The 23,463-nt window shown below is 37.7% G+C and overlaps 7 protein-coding genes across 7 annotated transcripts; 5 read left to right on the top strand and 2 right to left on the bottom strand.

The window, feature by feature from the left end:
* Positions 1–2,723: 2,723 nt before the first annotated feature.
* On the bottom strand, positions 2,724–3,229 carry EV154DRAFT_557151 (uncharacterized protein; the record flags this gene model as incomplete). Its single annotated transcript, XM_051605406.1, has 2 exons — positions 2,921–3,229; positions 2,724–2,845 (listed from the first exon to the last, which is right to left on the bottom strand). Exons 1-2 carry the CDS (start codon positions 3,138–3,140, stop codon positions 2,724–2,726), a joined length of 342 nt encoding a protein of 113 aa, XP_051450345.1. The 5' UTR covers positions 3,141–3,229.
* A 403-nt stretch (positions 3,230–3,632) lies between these two features.
* On the top strand, positions 3,633–4,001 carry EV154DRAFT_532758 (uncharacterized protein). The gene has a single exon (XM_051603938.1). The coding sequence runs from the start codon at positions 3,657–3,659 to the stop codon at positions 3,921–3,923; it is 267 nt and encodes an 88-aa protein (XP_051450344.1). The 5' UTR covers positions 3,633–3,656; the 3' UTR covers positions 3,924–4,001.
* Positions 4,002–6,139: 2,138 nt separating this feature from the next.
* EV154DRAFT_532757 (uncharacterized protein) lies at positions 6,140–6,592 on the top strand (the record flags this gene model as incomplete). The annotated part of the gene is made up of 1 exon (XM_051603937.1): positions 6,140–6,592. A coding segment is annotated over exon 1 (249 nt), but the record flags the coding sequence as incomplete, so codon positions are not given.
* Positions 6,526–8,145, bottom strand: EV154DRAFT_532753 (uncharacterized protein). Its single transcript, XM_051603936.1, has 4 exons — positions 7,869–8,145; positions 7,132–7,796; positions 6,980–7,047; positions 6,526–6,913 (listed from the first exon to the last, which is right to left on the bottom strand). Exons 1-4 carry the CDS (start codon positions 8,026–8,028, stop codon positions 6,628–6,630), a joined length of 1,179 nt encoding a protein of 392 aa, XP_051450342.1. The 5' UTR covers positions 8,029–8,145; the 3' UTR covers positions 6,526–6,627.
* Positions 8,146–8,661: 516 nt separating this feature from the next.
* On the top strand, positions 8,662–9,507 carry EV154DRAFT_557149 (tetrapyrrole biosynthesis, uroporphyrinogen III synthase). The gene has a single exon (XM_051605405.1). The coding sequence runs from the start codon at positions 8,715–8,717 to the stop codon at positions 9,480–9,482; it is 768 nt and encodes a 255-aa protein (XP_051450341.1). The 5' UTR covers positions 8,662–8,714; the 3' UTR covers positions 9,483–9,507.
* Positions 9,508–9,705: 198 nt separating this feature from the next.
* Positions 9,706–11,038, top strand: EV154DRAFT_608127 (uncharacterized protein). The gene is made up of 2 exons (XM_051607659.1): positions 9,706–10,313; positions 10,381–11,038. Exons 1-2 carry the CDS (start codon positions 9,735–9,737, stop codon positions 10,993–10,995), a joined length of 1,194 nt encoding a protein of 397 aa, XP_051450340.1. The 5' UTR covers positions 9,706–9,734; the 3' UTR covers positions 10,996–11,038.
* A 2,052-nt stretch (positions 11,039–13,090) lies between these two features.
* EV154DRAFT_583641 (uncharacterized protein) lies at positions 13,091–15,067 on the top strand (the record flags this gene model as incomplete). The annotated part of the gene is made up of 1 exon (XM_051606714.1): positions 13,091–15,067. One exon carries the CDS (start codon positions 13,091–13,093, stop codon positions 15,044–15,046), a length of 1,956 nt encoding a protein of 651 aa, XP_051450339.1. The 3' UTR covers positions 15,047–15,067.
* Between the last annotated feature and the right edge of the window lie 8,396 nt (positions 15,068–23,463).

Raw genomic sequence — 23,463 nt, 5'->3', positions numbered from 1 at the left:
GTCTTCCACTGCCGGGTCTTCGCATGATCGTGTCTTGGGGATCTTTTTCATTTTGTTTTACCCATGTTTGCGCTGTTGAAGGAGGTATATTCAATTTCTGAGCAATTGCTCGGGTGGACATATCTGTCTGCGTGTAATAATAAAAAAACTTTTCTTTATCCTCGTCTTTATAACGTCTATAAGTCTTTCGAATAGGCATTTCAGGGTCGGTGCTGCCAGTCTCAGCTTCCACAAACTCTTCTTTCTTAACCTCTTTTTTCTCTTTCTCGGTTGGCTTGACATCGACATATTGATCATACTCTGTAGCGTTTCCCAAGGGAAAAGTCTCGTAGTCGACATCCATTAACATTTCAACAATCTCATTTCCCTGCTCATCAATTGCGCCTCCTTGATCATCTTCAATAATAATGTTATCCATTGCAAATGTAATTTTGTAAACAAGCTCCAGAAAATGAACGAATTTTTCACTTTTAAATGCGCGTAATTTTTTTCTTAGTTTAAACGAAATATTATTGGGGCGCTGAACGAAATTTTATGGTAAAAATGAACGAATTTTTTTCCTGGAGTGCACGAATAATTTATGATATTAGTGTATATCTCCAGTTTTATCTTAACTAAAAATCTAGTTTCTTAATAATTTGTAATTGACTCCTTTGTGTTTCCCTCAACTTTCCTACTTCTTGTTTATCTTAAGTTTATACTTACATATAACAATTAACTTAAAGTTCATATTTTCACACTCGACTCGAATCTCTTTATTACTACAACCGTACATAAGATATTGTTTATAATAACATAATTACTTTTCTTTTTAATCTTGGCAATTCGTTTATATTTATATTACTTACGCCCTCTTAAAATCATCGTTGATTATCTTCTTATCCTAAAAACTTTATATTATAAGATTTCTTAAGTTGACTACTTCCAGTCTGGTGCTCACTTTCATAACTACTTTATTATTAACCGCAGTGTTAATAACCTATATCCACCTTATCCTTTAAGAACTATTACCAGTGTCTTAACAGTAGGAAATGGCGGTGATTTTGTGGGGAAAACTGCAGGAGCTGCTGGGGGTAATATAAGCTGAATCCGGCAAGATGATGGGGAAAATGAAAGTACTGTAGGAAACCTCGGTAAAGGAGGGAATTAGTCTAAATGAAATGGGAATGATAATAAAGAATAAATTGCATGCCATCAATAACAATGTAAAGGAGGAGTTTATGGTTGGATTTAAGCAACGATTTACGTTTTATTATATACCAAATATCGCTCTAAATTATCAGCGTGTTCATTTTCTTGGACCTTTTACAATGATCAAATTAACTATTACGTACTTTCTTTTTGATCACGCAAGTAGAGGACAATAAAAGTCGTCTCATTCTATTTTCACGCAAATAGGGAATCACTATTTTTTGAGATCATGTAAAAAGCGAAGTGATAGGAAAAACAAGTCTCGATTAAATCACTTGTCTTATTCTACTAGTCAAAGCTAAAAGATACTCCCCGCACACACTTTCCTTTTCTTTTTTCCAATCTTTCCGTTTGTTTTAATGCAGAGCTACAACTAAATGCACACAATCTGAGGCCTAAAACCTTAAATAATCAGCAGACTGGCGTTCTTTACCATTAACACACAATAAAAAGATAATTCTCTGATATAAACAGGACACTCAAAACGCATTTGAAAAACTCACGATGGATCGTCTCACTCATTATCACTACATGGTAGGAGGTATTTTACAGCAGAGCGTTTATCTTTAGACAGACGCGAAAGCAACTAAAATAACTATTCATTTTTTTTTTAAAAAGAAAAGACGCCGTTGTGTTACCCAAGCAAACCAAAACTTCTACTTTCTATTTGTTATTGATAAAGTAAAGTGTTGATCTTGGGAGCAGTTTGAGTGCAACTGGATGAGACTTGCAGAAGCCATCCCCCACAATGATACATGACCCCCGAACGTGAAGCCATAATGGCCGCAGTGATACCATCATCTAAGACTTTCGTTTAGTATTTTAGCCGATTGGGTTAGTAACCAAGACAGTTTCTGAATAAAGTGTAGACAAGCTATAAGTCGATCATAATGAATGTTTCTAATAGTGTTTAGGATGATTAATTTTATATTTATATATAAAAATAAACGTCCACTCTGTCATAGTGGGCTTCCAAAGTATGCAACAAAAAATAACTCAATGATGAAACTACTGAAGACCAATAGAGAGGAAAAAAGGACTGTCAAATATAGCCAATGCATTCACTTTTTTTGTAGTGTGATATTCTCGCACTGGATAATCCACCACCACCATCTGTCGTAGCATGTTAGGATAGGCGTTTAATCGATTCGCCGGATAAAGAAGGAATTCACATCATCTTGTGCAACTTTTATTATGAGACAAATACTTAATAAAGACGGCAAGTGAAAATGGCTTTATCACTAAAACGTATGTCATTATAGCCGCATCGATACACGACCCCCGTGTAATTCCATCAAAGAGGTTGGTTCTACTTTTATTCTAATTAAATCTTTTGCCATTGTTTGTATGAATCCCCTTCTTCGTGTGTTTTACAAAAAGAAAAAAAGGGCTATTTTTCTTCGTTACTCCAAGTGTGACAATGACACTACAGCTATTTTGAAATACTGACTTTCTAAAGTATACGCTTTTACTCCTACACACAAATTGTTATAGCTGTATGTATTTTTTTTTTTACTTGTTGATCAATATTATTAGTAATATGTCCAGGTTAACATTATTGGATTTAGGCTTTCACTAATGCCGCACGCCCACATGATTTTTTGGCCTACCGAGCCATAGACAAATATAATCATCAGCATTGCATTAATGCATGCTATTATTAACGATAAGTTTAATTAAGATTCGGCGAGGATATATCCATTATTTTAGACAGGGAAGGATCTTTTACTCATTATGCCACTAACAGGTCTAAACCTAGGGCAGGAGTAGTTCAGAATGGCGATACCAAATGATATCGAAGATTCCTTGCAAAAAACCTCGCATGATGGAAACGCTCGTAGATGTGATAGACTATCTGACGTAAACAATTTCAATGCAATAAGGTAATCGTCTTCCATAAGGACAAGGACAGGAGAGTTTAAGAATTTCTGTAAGGTAATCTGCTGCATTGTCAGTTTTTACGTTTATATTGTTGGAAATAAAAACAAAGGTGAATTGTTGCTGCGATGATTTCACAGATATAACTTTATTCATAAACTTGAGTTATTCTAATCCATGAACGAGTTCTAAACAAAACGTGGTAGGCAGGAAGATAAATTATGACATGAAATTAGAGACTAAGAACTTATTCAGATAATTGAAGAAAATATGCCCCTCACTTTAAGCTTAATGTTATGATCGTCATATTATTATGTTTAGTACCTTTGTTATGAAAATGTGTGCGTGGGGTAACAAGGGGGTTCAATCGTATAATTATTCCGTTCCTACAACCACTTGTATATACATAAGACGATACAATTACCTATTACTTTTGGCAACGTCAATAGTGATGTACATAAAAGAAAATCCGGTCTAGTGAGTGCATAACCGCTAGAATAAAAAAAGATGTATAAAAAGACATGCAAAAAGAAAGCACGAGGGGGGGCTTTTTTTTTATAAAACTCTTAAAAAGTTAAATTATCATCATGCTCAGCAAGTCTTCCCGTTTCAGCTTACTTTTATTTTCTACAATTGTCTTGCTATCCGTGACGGTTACAAATGTAGATGGACAGCCCTTGGATTGTGTCAATAAAAACGGTGCCAGAGGTTCAGGTTCTGTCGGAGACGAATACTGTTCTTATTATAAACGTGAACCCGAAACTACTGAAGATAATGATCTAGTAAAAGAGCCTGATCATAATATCCAAGATACTGTATCGAAAATTTTAAACGGAGATTTCAAACCTCAATAAGTCAGACCAGAATATGCATCTAGATAGGGGGAAGTAGGAAATGGAATAAGAATCGATAATAAAGAATGAATTGCATACAATTAATAATAATGTGAAAGGTGGAGTGTATTGACCGGATTTGGACAGTGATTTGACATTTTGATTCATGCTAAATAACATTACGAATCATCGGCGAGCTCAATTTTTTTTTTTTTGAGCTTTACCATGATCAGATTGGCCGTGTACTTTTTCTTAAAAAAAAAAAACCAGGCAAGTAGAAGACAATTCTATTGTTACGCAAATAAGGGATCACTATTTTTTCGCCAGATCATGTATAAAAAAGCGTAGTGATAACTAAAGAAAAAACAAAGTCTTAATTAAATCACACTTGTCTCATTTCTGCTGGCATGTAAGCTACATAGATATCCCCACACACACACACACACAGTTTTTTCTCTCTTTGTTCGAATGCATAGCTACAACTATATGCCCACAATCAGAGACCTAAAACCTTCTTTCTAATTAACATTACAATAAAGAGGCAACTCTCCAAAAATATAGACATAACAATCAAAATGCATTTGAGAAACTTACAATGAATCTTTTTACTCCTTAACACTGAAAAGTATAATGGCTGTTATATACAACAACAAAAGAAAGGAGACTCTATTCATTTCTTGAAGTGCATCGTGTTACACAAGCCAACCAAAATTTACTTTATTATGCATTATTGATAAAGTAAGTGTTGATCATAAGTGTAACTGAATTTTTAAGAAGCCACATCCCACGGTGATATGTGGACCCCTAGGAAGTGAGGCCACCATGATACCATCATCTGAAACTTTAGGTTAGTATTTGAGCATATTGGATTGGTAACCATGACAGTTTCTAATTGACATAGGCAAGCTACAAGTCAACGGCAGTGTAAATGCTTCCAAAAGTGTTCAGGATGATTTGTTCTACATATATATATAAAAGGAAACGTTCACTCTGTCATCTTGGGCGTCCAAAAATAGAAATGCAACAAGAAACAAATCAATGAAGAAGCCATGAAAGACTAAAAAAGAGAAAAAGGTAGCTAATGTGTGATATACATGGACCGGATCACCATCCGTCGTATTTCATGTTGGTACAAGAGAGAAATACAACATTATTGTTCAATCGGGGTTTTTTTTTATCAGTAAAAGGTCTATATATATAAACGCCGTGTATAATTCCCAACAAAGAGATTTTAATTCCCCCCACTTTTTTCATTCTCTCTTTTGTTATTCTTTGTTTATATAACTCGCCCCCCTTGATATGTGTGTGTATGTGTTTAAGTGAAAAGAAGGTGTACTTTTAAAAAGAAAGGGTTATAGGTTCAAGCGAGAAAATAACGCATTACAACTAAAACCCTTTATTGTGTAATTGTTATATGAATCAGTACAACCCAATGATGGTGGGAGGAGTTTCAAATAACAAGTGAACAATGGGGAAAATAAAAAATAAGTGTGATTTTCCAACCCCACCCCCGACTCCCCCCAAGCTACTACTACAGAACTACTAAATTTTGTTTTGAAGAAAGGGGGGGTGGGGTGGGGTGACCCTTTTTGTTTTTTGTATCTTTTTTTTGATAAAAACCTGTTAAAAGAATATCACTTCAAAAAAAAAAGAGATTTAAGAATAAGCTTTTTTTAAATATATATATATAAAATACTATCGTGACGAAAAGTTGAGGGTTGATCCTTGGACCGGACTTGCCACTATTTTTGGGTTACATAAAAAAAAAGGGGGGGGGGAGGGATGTTTATTGATTACAGATGATATATAAAAAAAAAAGATGGCCTTATCCCACTCAACCATAAAAAAATATTAAGGTTTTTTTTAATCTATGTTCGTACTCGGAAATTTCGGGTCTCTCTTTTTTTTTCTGGTATGATCTTTTTAATAGTTATAAAAAAAAAAAAAGATGGCACATTTTTTTTTTTAATAGTGAAGCACTTTTTATCAAGTGACCGTGCGTTTTTTTTTTGGATGAATATATATATATATAAAAAGTTTGTCCTACCTGTCATGTTTAAAAAGTACACAACAAAAGGGCTATTGTTCTAAATGGTATAAAATAAAAATAAAAAAAATAAAGGTACCCAGGGTTAAAAAGATGGGTAACCCACTCCCTCGGGGGGGAAGGGGGTGGAAATAAAGTTTGAACCCCCCCTCTCACTCACTCTCACTCTCACTCTCTCTTTTACTCCAATCGATGTTGTACATGTAATAATAGAAACCTAGTTCTAAATTTATCCTTTATTGTTGTAAAGAAAGAATGTATATATTTACTTTATGCTGATGGTGGGTTGTGTGTGTGTGTGTATATGTGTGTGGGAGGAGGGTAATAAAAAAAAAAAAGTGAGATATATATATATATGCTACGAGAAAAAAAGAAGGGATATCTTGGGGGAATATGGTGGAAATAAGAATGCAAAAAAAAAAGAAAAAAAAAACATTGTTGGCTATGTACTTTGTATATATATTGTTGTTGTTTGTTGAAATCCCTTCTTTGTTGTTGTTGTTTCCCCTCATCTTTTTTTATTTTTTTTGTCTTCTCTCCCCCGCACCAACACCCACCCCCGTGTTCTTTTTTTTTGTGTGTGTGTGTGTGTATGTTAATTTTTTTTTTTTCTTTGTGCTCTTTTTTTTTTTTTTTTTTTTTTTTTGATTGTTTGTGGGTTGATTGATTGTTTTGAGTTTACTTGGAGTTACGCTTGACACGCTTGGTAGGTCGTTGAAGAGAAGTGGGAATACTAAAGACGTCATGCATCAGTGGCGTATTCATGTCACCCGTGGTAGCAGATCGAACTCTATTGTTGTTATGAGTAGGAGAGGGAGGTGAAACAGAACTAGAAGTGGCTCGACGAGGACAATAACGATATTCAGGAAACGCTTCTCGATGAGCTAATTTTTCCTGTTCTGCAAGTCCATGCCATGGTCTTTTTTCAATTTCAGATAATTTGCCCCAGCGACGAGATGCACGTCTACATATCAAATACATGTCAGTTTCTTTTAAACAATCAATTTTATTCCTTTACAAGGGGCCTTACTTTGAGATTTCTTCTGCACGAAGCGTAGGGTCTTGTGCCTTTAATGCTTGTCCATAATGACATCGAAACTATTTTTTTCATAGTCAGTAAACAAAAAAAATTTTCAAGTCAACCAATTAGATTAAAAAAAAGAAAGAAAGAAAGGGCCTTACGTGAATCCATGCGTTACGAGGTCTTTTAATATGTGCATTTTTTGTCAAGAACATGCTTTGATCGACATTGGATTTATTGTTTTTATGATGAACCACGGTATGGTGATACATGACATCGGCTAAGCGTTTATGAGACTTGGATGGAGTGTCGGATGGGATGGACTTGAGCAATGATTTGGCAAGATGAGAACCAGGGTTTCGATGATCAGCAGCAGCAGCAGCAGAAGCAGAAGCTGCAGTCATTGTAGGTGACATTGGATCCCCCATTGTGCTACCAGATGTGCTACTACTACTAGTGGAAGGTGAAGGGGATATAATGATACGCGACGTAGCAGCCATACGCTGTTGTTGTTGTTGTTGATATTGATGATGTTGTTGCTGTTGCTGTTGTTGTTGGTGATGAGGACTCACCGTTGTCGTGGCAACTCTGTTGCTAGAGAGGGAGGACGATCGTCGACGCGGTATGGGTATCTGCACATGAGTGGGGGAATAAAATGTCTCTTTCAGGATGGTAAACAAGTGGAGTGGGAATAATAAATTGCTTGTTGGTTCAACAACAAATTGTGGTTTGGGCTCTAGATAAGAAGGAGGATAATACGTCTTGCCAAACACACCATCTGATAATCTCTTGATTTTTGGTGAATCTGGTGAAGGTGGTCTGTTGTCTAATAATATATAAAAAAAAAAGTTTAATTTTTTTTTTTTTCTTGTGTGATTGTGCTTCTCTTTTATATTACCGCAAAGATCTAGAATAGGAGCCAATTCTACTGGAGAGGCACAAGGTGGAGGAGTAGATGTCAAAGTAGGTGATACTCTGCTATAATATGCTGATGTCGATGATGGCGTTGATATTGTTGCGTTAGTAACAGCAGTAATAATAGATGATGAATGCGGCATTTTTGTCTTTTTTTTTTTTTTGACTTTCTTTTTTTTTTGTAGTGGTAGTAGTAGTAGTCTAAAAGAAAGAAAGAAAGAGAGAGAGAGAGAGAGAAAGAAAAAAATATAAAAAAAAAGGAAAAAATAAAAAGGAAATATAAAAAAAAAAAAGGGGGGGAGGGAAGGAACCTTTCCTCTTCTTTTCAATGGACTGGGCTCAACTTTACTCAAAAAAAAAAAAAAAAAAAAGACTGACTTTTAATAAGTATTGTACAATGGACATATACAAACAGAACACACGCATTGCATGTTCCAATCAACTATTATATAAATATACAAGGGGCTTTCCCTTTCTTTTTTTTTATTTATTTATTATCCCCCCATCTTATTTAATCAATTCATCATCATAATAATAATAATAAAAATTCATTGTTTACTCATATTGATTGTTATATAATCTTTCTTTTTTTAAACAATTAACTAATTGAGGAGAGACATTGAGAGAGAGAGAGAGAGGACTTGTTTGATTCGGTTCCGATCATTTTCATTATTTATAATTGACTCCGAGAAAAAGGGCACAATAACGTCACCAGCAACAATAGCCAATCATTTTACATTTGTGTATCCTCATCACTTCGGCATCTCTCCGACGGGGCACACCTTCTTATCCCCCTCCTCCTCCACCTCCTCCCCCCAAAAAAAAAAAAATGACAAAAAGAGTTGTCTTATTCAAAAAGAAAGATACACACGATGCATATGATGAATTATTTACAACTCATGGTTTCTCTACCCAATTCATACCTGTACTGGATCATGTCTCTACACATATTGACAGCATAAAAGATATTTTAACTGCAGGTCCTGAACGTTGGACTGCTCTCATCTTGACTTCTCATCGTTCAGTGCATGCCATGGCAGAAGCTTACAGTCAAATTACCTTCATGTCAGAAGAGACAAAAGCTGCTTGGAATAAATTGCCTGTGTATTTAGTGGGTCCACACACCGCTCATATCTTATCAAATGAATTACCTGCGCTTTTTAACGACCCTTCTCATTGGACAGTAGCACCCAGGGCACTCGAATTACTCCCCCATCTCATGGCTCTACCCAAAGCCGCCGGAGAGCTGCTCTTCCTGGCCGGAGATAAAAGACGGGATTTAATTCCTACAGAATTAAAAGCTGCTGGATTCCACGTGCATGAAATTCAATCGTATGCCACCACTCGTCATGCCAATCTATCCAATCGTCTATCTCAGTTAAACTCATTGTCGTCGTGGTATGTCTATTTTAGTCCTTCGGGTCTTCATTATGTACTCGACTGTATTGACCCTCATCAATTCAATGGTGCTTTATTGGCTGCTATTGGTCCAACAACAGCAGAAGCAATGGAACAAGCAGGTCTTATACCAGATGTTACTTCTTCTGCTCCAGATGCTCAACATTTACTCGATGCCATTGTGCGGTCAATGAAATAAAAATAATAATAATAATCTATAACCGGCTTAAATATACCAAAAAAAGGTTTTTTTTTTTTTTTAATAGTTTTTTTTTTCTATTTATAAAAAGATGACATTGTAGATGTCTTTACGGGTAAATCTTTTCACAACGTCAAAAAAAGGTGCTGAGACATGAGGATGACACTTTCTTATAAATAGAGAGAAAGCGAGAGAAACCTGCTCAATTTTTTTATCATTATACATTCACTCTCTCTCTCTTTATAAGAACCTATGAGACTTTCCTTACTTGCCATCTTGGCTGCTTCACAGTACGTGTTTGCAGCCCCTACTCAAACTACGTCTGCCCCTACTACCACGACGTCTTACATTGCTCAATTCTCTCCTGTCTTTCCCAGTATGCCTGCAGCCACCGGTGTGGTTTCTTCCTATAACGCTGGTCCTTATGATGTCGCTACTGCCTTATCCACTGAGACCTTGAAGGGATACCCTGAACCTTGGGTCTCTCCCGACACTGAAAGCGAAGAAGTCAAAGCTGCCTATAACAAGATTGATTGGTCTCTTGTACCCAAGGCTCCCGTACGTAAACAAACCAGTAAAGGATTCGTACCTGATACCGATGGCCCTAAGGATCCTTATTGTTGGTGGTCAGATACCAATTGTGTTAAACCCAAGATCAATATTCCTCATGATATTTATTCTTGCCCTACCAAGGGTGATTGGGGTTTATCCTATGATGATGGACCTTTTAACCGTTATACCGGTAAAGATGCTAAAACGGAGAACCCATTTGCTGAACCTGCCCTCTATAATTTCTTGGCAGACCATAATAACCAAAAGGCCAACCTCTTTGTAAGTTTATAAAAAAGAATATACAGAAATCAAAATTTTAAAAATTATCCTCCTCCTCCTCTTATAGTACATTGGTTCCAACGTGGCTACGTATCCTGCAGCTGCTAAACGTGCATTCAATGATGGTCATTATATCTGTGTTCACACCTGGTCTCATCCTGCCATGACAACGGTTACCAACAAACAAGCGGTTGCTGAACTTTACTGGACCTTGAAGGCGATCAAGGAAGCGATTGGTATTACACCTAAATGCTGGCGACCTCCTCAGGGAGACGTGGATGATCGATTGAGATCGATTGCTTGGCAAATGGGTATGCGTACGATCTTGTGGGACGAAGATTCGAACGATTGGGATATGCCTGCCCCTGGTGGAGGTAATTTACCTGAGGCTACCGTGAATGGTTACTTTGAAGGTTGGATCGCTGATCAAAAGTCGGGTAAAGAAAAACATGGTCATATTGTACTTGAACATGAATTGAATCATGCTACGGTGAACATGACAATGAAATGGTTGCCTACGTTGCAAACAGTATTTAATGTCATTCCTGCCATGGCATGTAATAATATTACTCAACCTTATTGGGAGACGCAGTATGTTTATCCTACGGTCAATGCACCTGCTGCTACCAATGTCACTAGCTCGGCTGATGCTGCTACAACCACGGATATTACGCTTACTTAGATTAGTTTTTTTTTTTTTTAAAAATAAACTTCTAATTTTACAGAATTCAACATTTTTTTATTTATAGAATATGAAACCTCTTATCAAACATTTTTTTTTGGGGGGCGGACCTTTTCTCTCTCTCTTTCTCTATTATTTTTTTTACATGGTGCATGGTGTAATTACAAGATGGGGTTGTTAGGGAAAAAACAACTTATTAACCTATTCATGAGGGTGACCCCGTTCATCAGTTACCCATAATGTTTATCTCTTATATTATTCATTAGATAATCCTGAGGAGGCTCCATCATCACATGAAATAATGATCAAATTTGACGTTTTACTTGTTTTACCTAATCTTTTTTTTTTTCAGCTAAAATAAACTCACTAAAAAGAAGACAATGAAGGGGGGGGGGCGTCTTTTTTTTTTAAGGGGGGGGGGGGGTTTAGCCCAGCCACCCTATTTTTTTTTTATTTCTTTCTCAGCTATCGGAAGCTTCCGAAAAAAGGGTGAAGATCTATTTTGACAAAAAAAACATCTTTTTGGTTTCATTGTTGTTATTAAAACAAAGGGTTTACTTTTTTCTATCTTTAGTGTCTAGACTTTTTTTTTCTGTGGTGATCTTCTTTAAGGAGAGGCTCATTATACAACTCCCACACATATCGGAAATCCAATTTTTTTTTTTTTTTTTTTTTTAAGAGTGTGTCAGGTGAGGGAAGATAACAATGATTGTCAAAAAAAAAAAAAAAAAAAAATACACACTACCATGTGCTCTTAAAAAATTCGAGCTCCGTCTCTCCTTCTTTTTTAAAAAAAAGAAAAAAGTGCCTCTGTATTCATAAATGGCACAATGAAGAAGTGTAATACAGAGGCAGTTGGGGGTGGCCCGTGAGATTGCCTAAAATCTTTAAATGATATTTTCGACTCTTTTCTCGAGTTCCCTTTTTTTAGCAACAACCTCGTTTTTTAATTTAAAAAAAGGCTACCTGAGAAAAAAAACGTGGTGTAAATCTAAATACAGATAAATTGGACACATTTAGGTTTTAATTTTTTTGTGATGTATTTCATTATTTAATTATCTTGAGCTATTGTATTTAAGCTATAAAAAGATAGGGTCCCGTTATTGTACAGTGTTTCATTTAAGGAACACCTCTTCCCGCAAAGAGAGTTCATTGGAGAAAACATCACCCAGAGAAAAGAAAAAAAAAAACAAGGCACTTAATTTTTTTTTGAAACATTCTTGGCAATCATCTAAAACACAGTGATTTTGACTGTTCTACTGATAAACTTTTTTTCGCCAAAAAAAAAAAAGTTGCATCACCTTACCCACATGATAAATGCCATGCTTTTCTTGACAAACCCCTATTCTAACAGTCAATAAGCGCGGGTAAATCATGTACACAGCCTTTTTTTTGTAAATGATGCGCTCTAAAACTACATTCCAAGTAGAATATAAATCCTTCTCTTTCAAATCCAAAATGAAATGATAAATAGTAGTGAATATATACGACAGATATACGAAAAACACGAAACATTTCATATTTTAGTTAAAAGTCATCCTAGGGGGCCAGACTTTGTCCATTCAACCTGACTCCTTAAAAGTGGGTGGCAACGAGTAAAGTGTCTCATTTTTAAATGGATTTGCATGAATTTAATTCTGTGTGACTGTATCAGATTCTAAGGTTATTCTTACTTGTAGAAACAATCTATAATCTTATTAACTGGTGGTGGCAGTGATGCTCATAATGTATCAGCAGCATATGAAGGGATTCCATGATAGACATCATCAAAGATGCATCATTGAGATGAATGGTCAATGCCGAGAGGAAAATTAGCAAACAAATTACAGGGAATTTAACGTTGCTTTCTTTTATAAAATTTCCCCACTGAAAGTTAGCACAAGTAATTTAAGATCAAACTCACCGAGATCAAGCTCGTGTGGTGGGACGAATTCACTGCAAAAGTGTTTCAAGACAAAAGAACAGATCGTCATGGGCGCAAAGTTTATGTCACAATTATAGGTATGTGTGTGTGTGTGTATATGTGTGTGGGCAATAGTCAACTCTCTCTCTTTTTGTTTTTCTTAGGCGTTTACCTTCAAAGTAAAAAACTGTTATGCCAAACTGGAATCAAATACCAGCCGAAGTGTTAACCGAGATCTTTAAGCTTCTCGATCGTGCTTGTCATGACACACTTGAATGTCAACGAGGGGGTTTTCAGCGGATGCTTGTTTGCAAGCACTGGTGTCGTATTGCTCGAATGTTATTATACAAGGAAGTAACCATGTTGTCTATCAAGCAACACGACACATTTTTATCATGCATGAGCCGTTCCACCACCCACACGAATCAACTCGTCCATTCATTTAAAGCATTTACCGAAATGACCAATGTCAAACTTACCAACGCCAAACTAGAAGAGGATCTCGGTCTCATTTTAAACGTGTTACCCAACCTACAACGAATTGAGGCCGTACCCCAAAGGGCTTCCTTCTTTACCAGACTCTTATTTGAACATCACTCTCTCATAAACCGACCAGCTCAACTGGTTGAAATACCTGGCTTTTGTAAAAATTGTGAACAAGATGCAAGAGCTTATCAATATGTTGTTTGGTTTCTCAAGACAACGCTCCAAAAAATGATTTTACCCGATTGGCACATCATACACTATAACATATCCACCCCATTAGAGGAATTCAAGAATTTAACAAGTCTCGAACTCAGTGTCACTAGTTCTTCCCAAATGTATGATATAGGCACCATTGTGACAAGATGCTCCAACTTGAGTAGTTTACATGTTGTGCGCAGTAACAGGTATGATCCCTATGAAGCTCAAGAAAATAAAGTCATCGATCCAACCCGTGTGCAAGCAATACCCCGTATTGTCCATCTGCAGATCGATGGCACTTTGGTGACTACTAGTCATTCTATCATGCGTCTCATGATGTTGCTATTTCCACGACTTCATTCATGGTTTATGGATACAAACTTGGGCAAATACCCTTATCTTGAATATGAAGGACTAAGCAAAAGGATACCCGTGGAGATTTGGGTTCAATTTTTAAACTATTTGAGCAAGATCCGTAAATTTTATGGTCGCAATTTAGTGATTTGTTCTTTGCCTCAGGTTCTGAAGGGAATATCTACAAGCACTGGGTTCTGTAAAAATATCAAGATACGCTACAATGAACCTTCTTTTGGACAGCGTCCTGTTTTGCATATCAGTTCCCCTACCGCCATTGATTCTTATGATGATAACCTACTTGAAACCGTTGTATCTTATTTTCCAGTCAACGCCAACTTCAATTTACCCCATGTGTCTTTAATCCAACAAATTGGCTTTCAATTAGAACATTTAACTGTGGATTTGGACCAGGTATCCTTACATCATGTCATCACTTATGTAGAGTCAGGACGTGATAAGATAATGACGGGACACTTTATCAACCATATCTTTCAGCATTGTCCAGTCCTAAAAACATTAGTGATCGCTGGAGTGAATTTGGTCTATTGTGACGACGGTACGATGGAGGCGCCAGCATCTTTAAAGCTTCTACATTTTCAAAATTGTAAAATCTACCACGTGATGAATTTTCTGCACGACTTATCGCATCGATTACCCTCTCGATTGGAACTGATGATCATTGATCACTGTGGTTTTTCTTTGAACGAATGTGAATCCACAGCTCATGTGGACATGCCATCGACCCTATTTGGATGTTTATTTTTTTCGACGAGAAAACAGCTTGATATCATGCATTGGAATTTGGCGATCAAGGTGACCAGGGTGTCTAAACCCTCAGTTTACTATCGATTGTATGACCAACATAAATTGCAAACGTTGTCGAACGAAAAAGAATTCAAGATGTGTGCCAAGAACGGACAGACCATCGCTGTGGAAATTACATGTGCTGATATCGAAAAATTGTTGGTGCGAGCCTATGGGATTCAAATACTCATCTTTCCAAAGGAACAAGTTGAATATGAAGATGGTCAAGACTATATCAATTCTTCTCCCGAGTTTCAGCATGTTCAAACAGAAGCCTCTTACCTCCATTCCCTAATTTTTTAAAAAAAACAAACAAACAAAAAGAATAGCAAAAAAAAAAAAAAAAAAAAAAAGTCATCAAAAAGTATAACGGGATATATGATTAGTCTAACTATCAAGGTTTCAATATAATTAATAAATGAAGTATAAAATAGGGTACACTTAAGTCTTGTTACAAAATAATGGAGTTTCATAGTTTTATAATATAATATTATCTTAATTTATTCTTAACTAGACACAAGGCGGGATTAGGAAAGAATATGGTTGGAGATTTTGTTGCGGGGGTATTGGACGTACAACTCCTAAATAAAGCTACACGTGTGTATATGGTTTAATTAAGTCTACCAAAATAGACTTCATTTATCCAATTTAACTTATAGTAACATCAACTTTTTATAGCACTCTTGACAGTAATAATATCCTATTCCATATACAATAAACTCTGAACATACTTGCTGGAAACATGACCCTGTCTTCTCTCATCTGGAAAATTTCAAAGGATTGAATACTGAAGTAAACGACTTTTTTTTTTATGTTCTTTCGTTTTTATTTAGATTTGTAAACTCTGTTACATTACTCTAACTTTTTTTTTTGTTCAGTTGAAATCAGAGGTTTTACTGTCTCTTGGTGTATAGGGAAGCTGCTGCTGTAATGTAGTGCTAATACGTTATTTTACACAAATATTCATGAGAAAAACATGCTGAAGTTTATTTTACTATGTTTTAACATAATTTGAGAAACATACCAGTTGATTTTAAATGGGTTGGCAATTCATCACGAATTCGAAACCTTTTCTACATGAGGCAAACCTGAGAAAAACAAGGAAAAAAAAGCTGGTATTTATATAAAATTAAAACTGACGTCATGGAGTTCATTTATTAGCCAATGAAATCCACCCAAAAAGTAAATTATTCATGCACGCCCTTTTCTTTATAAGTATGACTGACCTCACATCTTTTCCTCCGTACAAAAACTTTTGTTTTGTACGACACAAAGATATCAAGTTATTATAACAATCTCGACAGCTAAAGCAACAACACCGATTTCTCAACCAATTCTGGCTCCCCCTCGACGTCCAAAGAGTATCCTTCCGACCTCGAAAGACATACACGACAACTGCTCATTGGGTGCAGATTCTCAGGAATCTTCCACATCACCTGAGAACTCTAAACAACTTACAGGCCCTCCCGCAAATACCGTAACAACCGTTGACCCACCTTCCCTAATCTGTAAACCAGCAACCAAACGTCCTTTCACTGCTTCTACCATAGTAAAACTGTTTGAAGACAACATTACACGTCAAAAGAAATACACCGGTACAAACACCTCCACCATGAGCCACATCTCTCGGCCATCTACTTTCCACAACGCGATGGAAAACAACACGCTTTCTACAAACCAGTTAACACCTGCCACGTCCCACGATGATATTTCTCCTGACGATATCTCATCTCACCCCCTCGACAAGGAGACTCCCTCATTGAGAAACACCTTTCTTTTTGCAGATACGTCAAATGATTTTGTATCTCAGAGTAGCCTACCTGAGGTAGCTAATAATTCTTCTTTCCGTGATAACGATACACCCAAATGGGCTTTGGACTTGCAAGCTCAGATGAATCGACTTGTTGCCCTTTTCGAAATGACTACAAAAGAAAATTTAACACTCCGTCAGGAACTAAAACTTTCTAATGCTCGCATAACTTCGCTGGAACAAAAACTTTCTGACACTCGACGTGCTGGAAATTTTGATTTTACTGTTCCAGAAAATATTCTTAATAGCTTTGGCAGCAATGCCTCTAAGTATTCAGACACTAACTATTCGGCAAAACAACCGACCACTGGTCACAATACCACTAAAGCTCCTAATGATAATAAAAATGAACCTACTAAGACCTCCTTTGCAGACATGGCAAAAAAGCCGGTCTTGCTGAACAATCCTCGTAAGCGAGTTACGCCTAAGCAACGTAAAGCAGCCGCTCGTATCTTTGAAGCCCCCGCTGCACAAACATCTTCCGATACTTTTCTTTATTTATACTTGCCTAACAAATATCGAATTCGCATCAAGGAATTCCGTCAAAAACTTCGAACCATGGGAATCGATAATGGCCGCATTCTCGATATTCATTATCCAGCTCGTGGCGTGGTGGCAATTTTGATCCATCATAGCTATCGAGAAGAATTAGACTCTATCATAAAGAAATCAAACATTATACCTATTGCAAACTTTAATCCAACTGCAGTTGAACATGTTAACGACACCTCTTTAACTCACCTTACGGCGGATGAACGATCAGCGAAGGCAGTCGAGTTTCACCAAAATCGTCTCATCAGAGGTCTGAAGTTTATTCGAATTTACCTTCGCCGATCAGTGGCCCGAACCTTCGTCAATCGAGGATGGATTACCGAAGAACAAGCACATCAGGTGCTTACTGATCTCCACAAGGGACCTACCCATAGCAACAAATCTAACAACGATTCCAATACACCAAATAAGGACAACGACGACAGTTACCATTTTGGGACTAATGGATCTAGTAAAGAATTTGAGAAGGGTAGTGATAACACACAACCAAGCAGCAACGTCCACGAACAGATGGATATTGAAGACGAATCGTATAATAACTCCTTGCCTGGTGTCGGTCAACCAGCCCCCCGCCAATAAATGAGTACCTCTACCGATACCTCTCCCCCTATGCCAATATATGATCACGCTATGACTAACCATAATATTATGCCTACTAATTACCCTATGCACTCATCTGGCGACCATCATACTCAACCCGCAACCATACACAGGCAACCTAACCGACCTCACTTTAAAAGCACCAACCTCAAAATTGGATCTCTTAACTGTCGAAGTTTAGCTTCAACCTCAAACCCACGCTCTCGACAGAAATTCAATCGTTATCTACGCTCCCTCAAATATGACATACTCAATTTCCAGGAAGTCCGAACAGAAGACAGTGCGATCATCGACATACTGAACATGGAACTACAAACTAAAGACTCAATTTGGACACCACACGTCGGAATCGTTAGTTTCAACCCCATGATTCGAATCACACCCATCTTCATCACTATGTCCAAACACGCTGTATTTGTAAAAATACATCACATTAATCACCACTTTGAACCAATATTTTTACTCAACTTGTACGCTCCCAGCCAACCGGGCCCAAAAAAACAATTCTATAGCGATATAATGGCATTGCCTCTATTTAAAGATGATCGGGATATAGAACATTTTACTAAATATTCTAACTTCTTGATCACAGGTGATTTCAACTATCATCACTATACCTCACAACGAACAACACAATCATCCCCACCAAATCCTATCTACTCTTGGAAACAAACAATAGGTCAATTTCTACATGATTGTATCAATACAGACGATGTAAGCGAACTTTTTTCTATTGACAACCCACACGTCACATTCAGTCGAGGTAACTCCCGCACCACCATCGACTACATTTTTGCTTCTCTAGCCATCAAAGCCAGTATGACTTCATCCCAAGTCAATTTTATCAACTCTGATTGGACTGATCATGCTCTACTCTCCATTGATCTCACCATGGTGAGCAAAAAACACGGAAAAGGCATATACCGAGCCAATCCGACATTGGCCAAGAACAAACGCTTTGTCGAACAGCTAAACACACTGCTTCAAGAATTGAAACCAGATCCCGCCCAACAGCCCCACAATTCTCCTCAAAAAGAATGGGACGCCATGAAACGAGAAGTGCGACGGTTTTGCCAACGATTCAGTCGATATTACTGCCAATGGCGACATAAACAAATTAACAGACTTCAACTACGCCGATCCCAAATTATCTTTAAGCACTCCCACAATCCTGCCAGAATAAATCAATTACTACCCACCGTAGAACAACAATTGGGAATTCTTCAACAGGAGGTGGCAGAAATCGATGCAATTCGAGCTGGAAAACATTGGCGTGAACAAGGCGAAACCTCTGCCGGATTTTTAAAACGAACAATCCAACAAAGGGAACAACAACGAACTATGAACACAGTCAAGCACCCCGTTTCGGAAGAATTATGTCATACTGAAAAGGATATCCAGGAAGCAGTTAGAGCATTTTACCAGGACCTGTTCAACCCAGAACCGATCCGAGAGGCATCGGTCACGAAAATATTGTCACATATCACTGATGAATACAAAATCAGTCGCGATACTGCTACAGGACTAATGCAACCATTCATGATTGACGAAATACTAGAAGGTGCCAAACGATCCCCATCCAAAAGTAGCCCTGGTCTAGACTCTATTCCCTATGAAATATTGGCCCTCATATTAGTAGATCCCTATTTTAGTACCTTATGTGTCACTATATTCAATACCGCACTCACACAATCAATCTTTCCGGAAAGTTGGATGAAAACATCTATGGTACTTTTACCTAAAAAAGGAGACTTGACCCAATTGAAATACTGGCGTCCAATTGCTCTAATCAACACGGACAGCAAAATCTTCACTCGCCTATTGAACTCCCGAATGATGGAATCAGCTGTCGACATCCTCAGCCCACAACAACTAGGCTTTATGCCCGAACGATTTATTGGAGATCATGGCCTTACTCTCCAATTAGCTATCGAACACGTCAAACACCAAATACCACACGATGAAGAAGATTATCATTGCGTCGGACTACTTCTAGATCAGGAAAAAGGGTACGATCGAGTATCTAAAGACTACTTGCGCGCCACTTTAACAGCTTTTGGATATCCCACACCACTTATCAATACCTTGACTGGTCTGTTTTTCAACACATCCATTCAAGTCAACATTAATGGTCATCTTACCACTCCCATCCAACAAAATCGAGGCTTAAGACAGGGTGATCCCATTTCACCACTTCTGTTTAATCTAGCTTTTGACCCGTTCCTGAAATCAATTAGTAATCATCCCACATATGCCGGCTTGTCTTTTACAACACCAATCCCGAATGATGCCTCTACCAATGGCATGCGGTCCAACGACACCTTACCGGTAAATGAAGAATCACTTCCCCGTCCACTACGGCTATGCGTCTACGCTGATGACACACTGATTATATTGAAGAATCAAAACGACTTCCGGATACTTCAGGACGCCTACTCCACCTATAGTGAAGCATCTAATGCCAAACTTAATTATGCCAAAACCGAAGCCTTCTCACTGAATGGTAAACCTACAGAATACTGGAAACACTTTCTGAAAGATCACGATATCACTCAATGGCACTCACAGTCTTCACCAGCACCCCTACGCTACCTGGGTTTCCAACTATGCTTTTCCATCCCCCAACGCAATAATTATGTTGACACCATAATCCAAAAGATTCAAAACGCCTGTAACATCCACAAACAGCGACAACTCTCAATTCGTGGTCGAGCTACTGTTTTAAATTCATTAATCTACTCAACTCTGTGGCACGTTATTCGACTATTTCCTATGACTAAAGCCCAAATTGCCAAGATTCAATCAGTTGGATACCAGTTTCTCATGTTCCGGATGTTTCCTAAACTCAAGCTAGCAACACTACAGAAACCCAGGAACCAGGGAGGAATAGGAGTCTTGGATATTGCTACGCAACAAAAAGTACTCCAATGGCGCTGGCTACAACCATTACTGGAAGGATTTCGATCACATACTGCTTGTCCACCAGAATTATACAAACTTTTAAAATTTGGCTTACGATCCTACAATGGAAATGTACAGCACCATCTTCTCCCACTACTTTTACCCAAATACCGGTGCCCCTCTCTCATCCAGCACTTCAACCCTTTCACCAACATCTTTCAAGCTGTGGACTCTATCCCAAGAGATCTGACCAGCCTAAAAATCAACAAACATACCTGTCTCCTACTCCCTCTTACTGCTATCTGGATCCCCAACGATCCTACAAACCCTGAAGATATCTTCCTCAACAAACCAGGAACCAACAAACTGTTTGCACATCAACTGTTCCGCATTGATGACAGCCATTCTCGCATCATCCGTAAAACCCATACCACAATTACACAACATCCCAATCTGATCAAAAACTTCTTCCGACTATTGGATCGAAACAACATCATGCTAAATTTATTTTTCATTCGACAATGCCTCCCCCCGGATACCCCATTCAACTCGGACTCTACAATATCACCCGAACAAGATTGCCTAGATCTAACACCAGTTGTAGAACATATGTTGACTCCTTTCTACGACAGTATCAAACAATTTTCTGGTATCCGAATCAACATCAATAGATTAGTCAGAGCCCTCATGACAACCAAACCAAACCCTCCAGTTCCACCAAATGCTCATCCCACAATCACAGCCTGGACAAAATTCTGGAAAATCAGCTTACACCCAACCCTACGCAACATATGGTACCGACTGATACACAACAAGGCCCCGGTCAAATCGTTTCTACATCGGATCTTTCCAGACCTTCATTCCAGTCCTAACTGTGATATCTGCCCAGGTACAATCGCAAACTCTGAACACGTTTTCGTTACCTGCCCACCAAGATGGGCTGTATGGACTTCAATCTTACTCCTCTTTAACCTGCTTCAAGACATCTCTGAGGCCGAACAACAAGCAATCATTGTCCAAGGTATCTTTCAACTAAAGTTCCAAGGACTCATCACCACCATGCCCCACTGTAACTTCACACAACTACTTGGAGCGACTTTACACTCGCTCTGGCTATCACACCTCAATGCCATTTTCCGTGACATTCCGTTTCACATCGAATCAACTACTCAACGCATCCAACAAAAGATCACTTGTCTTCTCATTGAACAAGAAGAGGACATGGACCAACTACACCCAACATAACAAAAAAAAAAAAAAATAGAAAAGAAGAAACCCAAAAAAATCCCTAACAACAATCCCGAACACATTCCCCTCATTAATTCCCACCCCTTACATATTATTTCATAGTCACTCAACCATAAGAACCAATAATATTTGAATTCTGGTTGTTGACCTTAAACAATAAAGACTTAGCCTCTTTCATAAAAAAAAAAAAAAAAAAATCTCTCTCCAAATCCTCACCAACCAATCATCACTGACCAACGCTATGACTTTCTGACTTCTCATCTCGTAACCCATTCATGCAAAACCGACGGCCTAGCTGAAATTCAATTCGAAATCATGCTAATCTGTCAAATTGATCTTTTTATTTACTTTTATTATTTACAAACAAACCCTTTCCCCTTTTTTTAATTTTCCTCCTTATGAGGCTTTAATTTTTAACAACACACCCCCCAAATCCTCATATTCGTATCCAAACATTGCCCGATTAATGGGATCTTGATACAATATTTTAATAAGCGATTATTAATAAACTTCTAATGTTAAGACTTAACCAACCGCGCGAGGTTAATACCGAGTAAGGTCGCGCGCGAAAAAATCAGCCCTTTTATACACTTTTTTCCTGCAAGCCAAGCCACATTCCTCACAATTCTTAATCTACCTACCTACAGCAATCAAAAACTATCCTATCGAAACGCCCACATATCTTAATTAACCAAAAATCTATTTTCATTCCTCCTGGAATTCTAAATTGCTTTTGGAAGATTCATTCCCACCCTCAACAAACAAAAAAAAACCAACCCAAAAAAAATAAAATAATCAAACCAACAATGGCACCTCCTAAACAGAAGAACGCTTCTGTTATGGATACCCTCCCCCCAGCTGATCGGGTAACATTAGCAAACTTTGAAACATACAAAAGCTCAATTACGTGTCCAAAATGTATCAACAAAGGTACAATTATTTACATTGGTAACACTAATGCCAGCAACCCCCACCCATTGTTCTCATGCACAGCATGTCAACAAAAAATATCAATTTCATCTATGCAGCATGAAATCACTCAAGCGAAAGCATCGGGAGCAATCCCCATAGATGTACCTTACCCCACACCTGAAGCACCAATAACAACAACCACCAAAAAGACTTCGCAACAAAATAAACGCACTAGAGTAGAAAGCGACGATAACTTGGAAATGACACGCAGCAAGTCAACGCCAACAAAAAACAGCAAAAATAACAACATCAACGACAGCACCTTGACAACTATACTGGAAACGGTGAAAGCTCTCCAACAACAAGTGGAGGAACTTAAAAAGGAGAACGCCCAAATGAAGCTCCAAATGCAATCATCTAACGAGAGAAATGCACAACTCCAAAAAGAAAATTTAGCGTTATCAAAAAATAAAATGCTAAAGGATCTGCAACAACAACAACAACAACAACAACACCAAAAAGGGGAATATGATACGAGAATGGAAGAAGATACGGAGGAATTCCCCCCTCTCTCCAACAACCAGGGATCATCAGCATCCAAATATGCGCATGCATACAATTCAACTATGCAGGATAAAATTCGTAACACAAACACTAAAGAAAAAACAAAAAATAATAATAACAACATAAAAAATTT

This window comes from Mucor mucedo (genome assembly GCF_025094135.1).
Source record: "Mucor mucedo strain NRRL 3635 chromosome Unknown EV154scaffold_259, whole genome shotgun sequence".
NCBI lineage: Eukaryota > Fungi > Mucoromycota > Mucoromycetes > Mucorales > Mucoraceae > Mucor > Mucor mucedo.
Note: the sequence above shows the minus strand (reverse complement) of the source record. Positions and strands in the feature narration are given on the sequence as shown.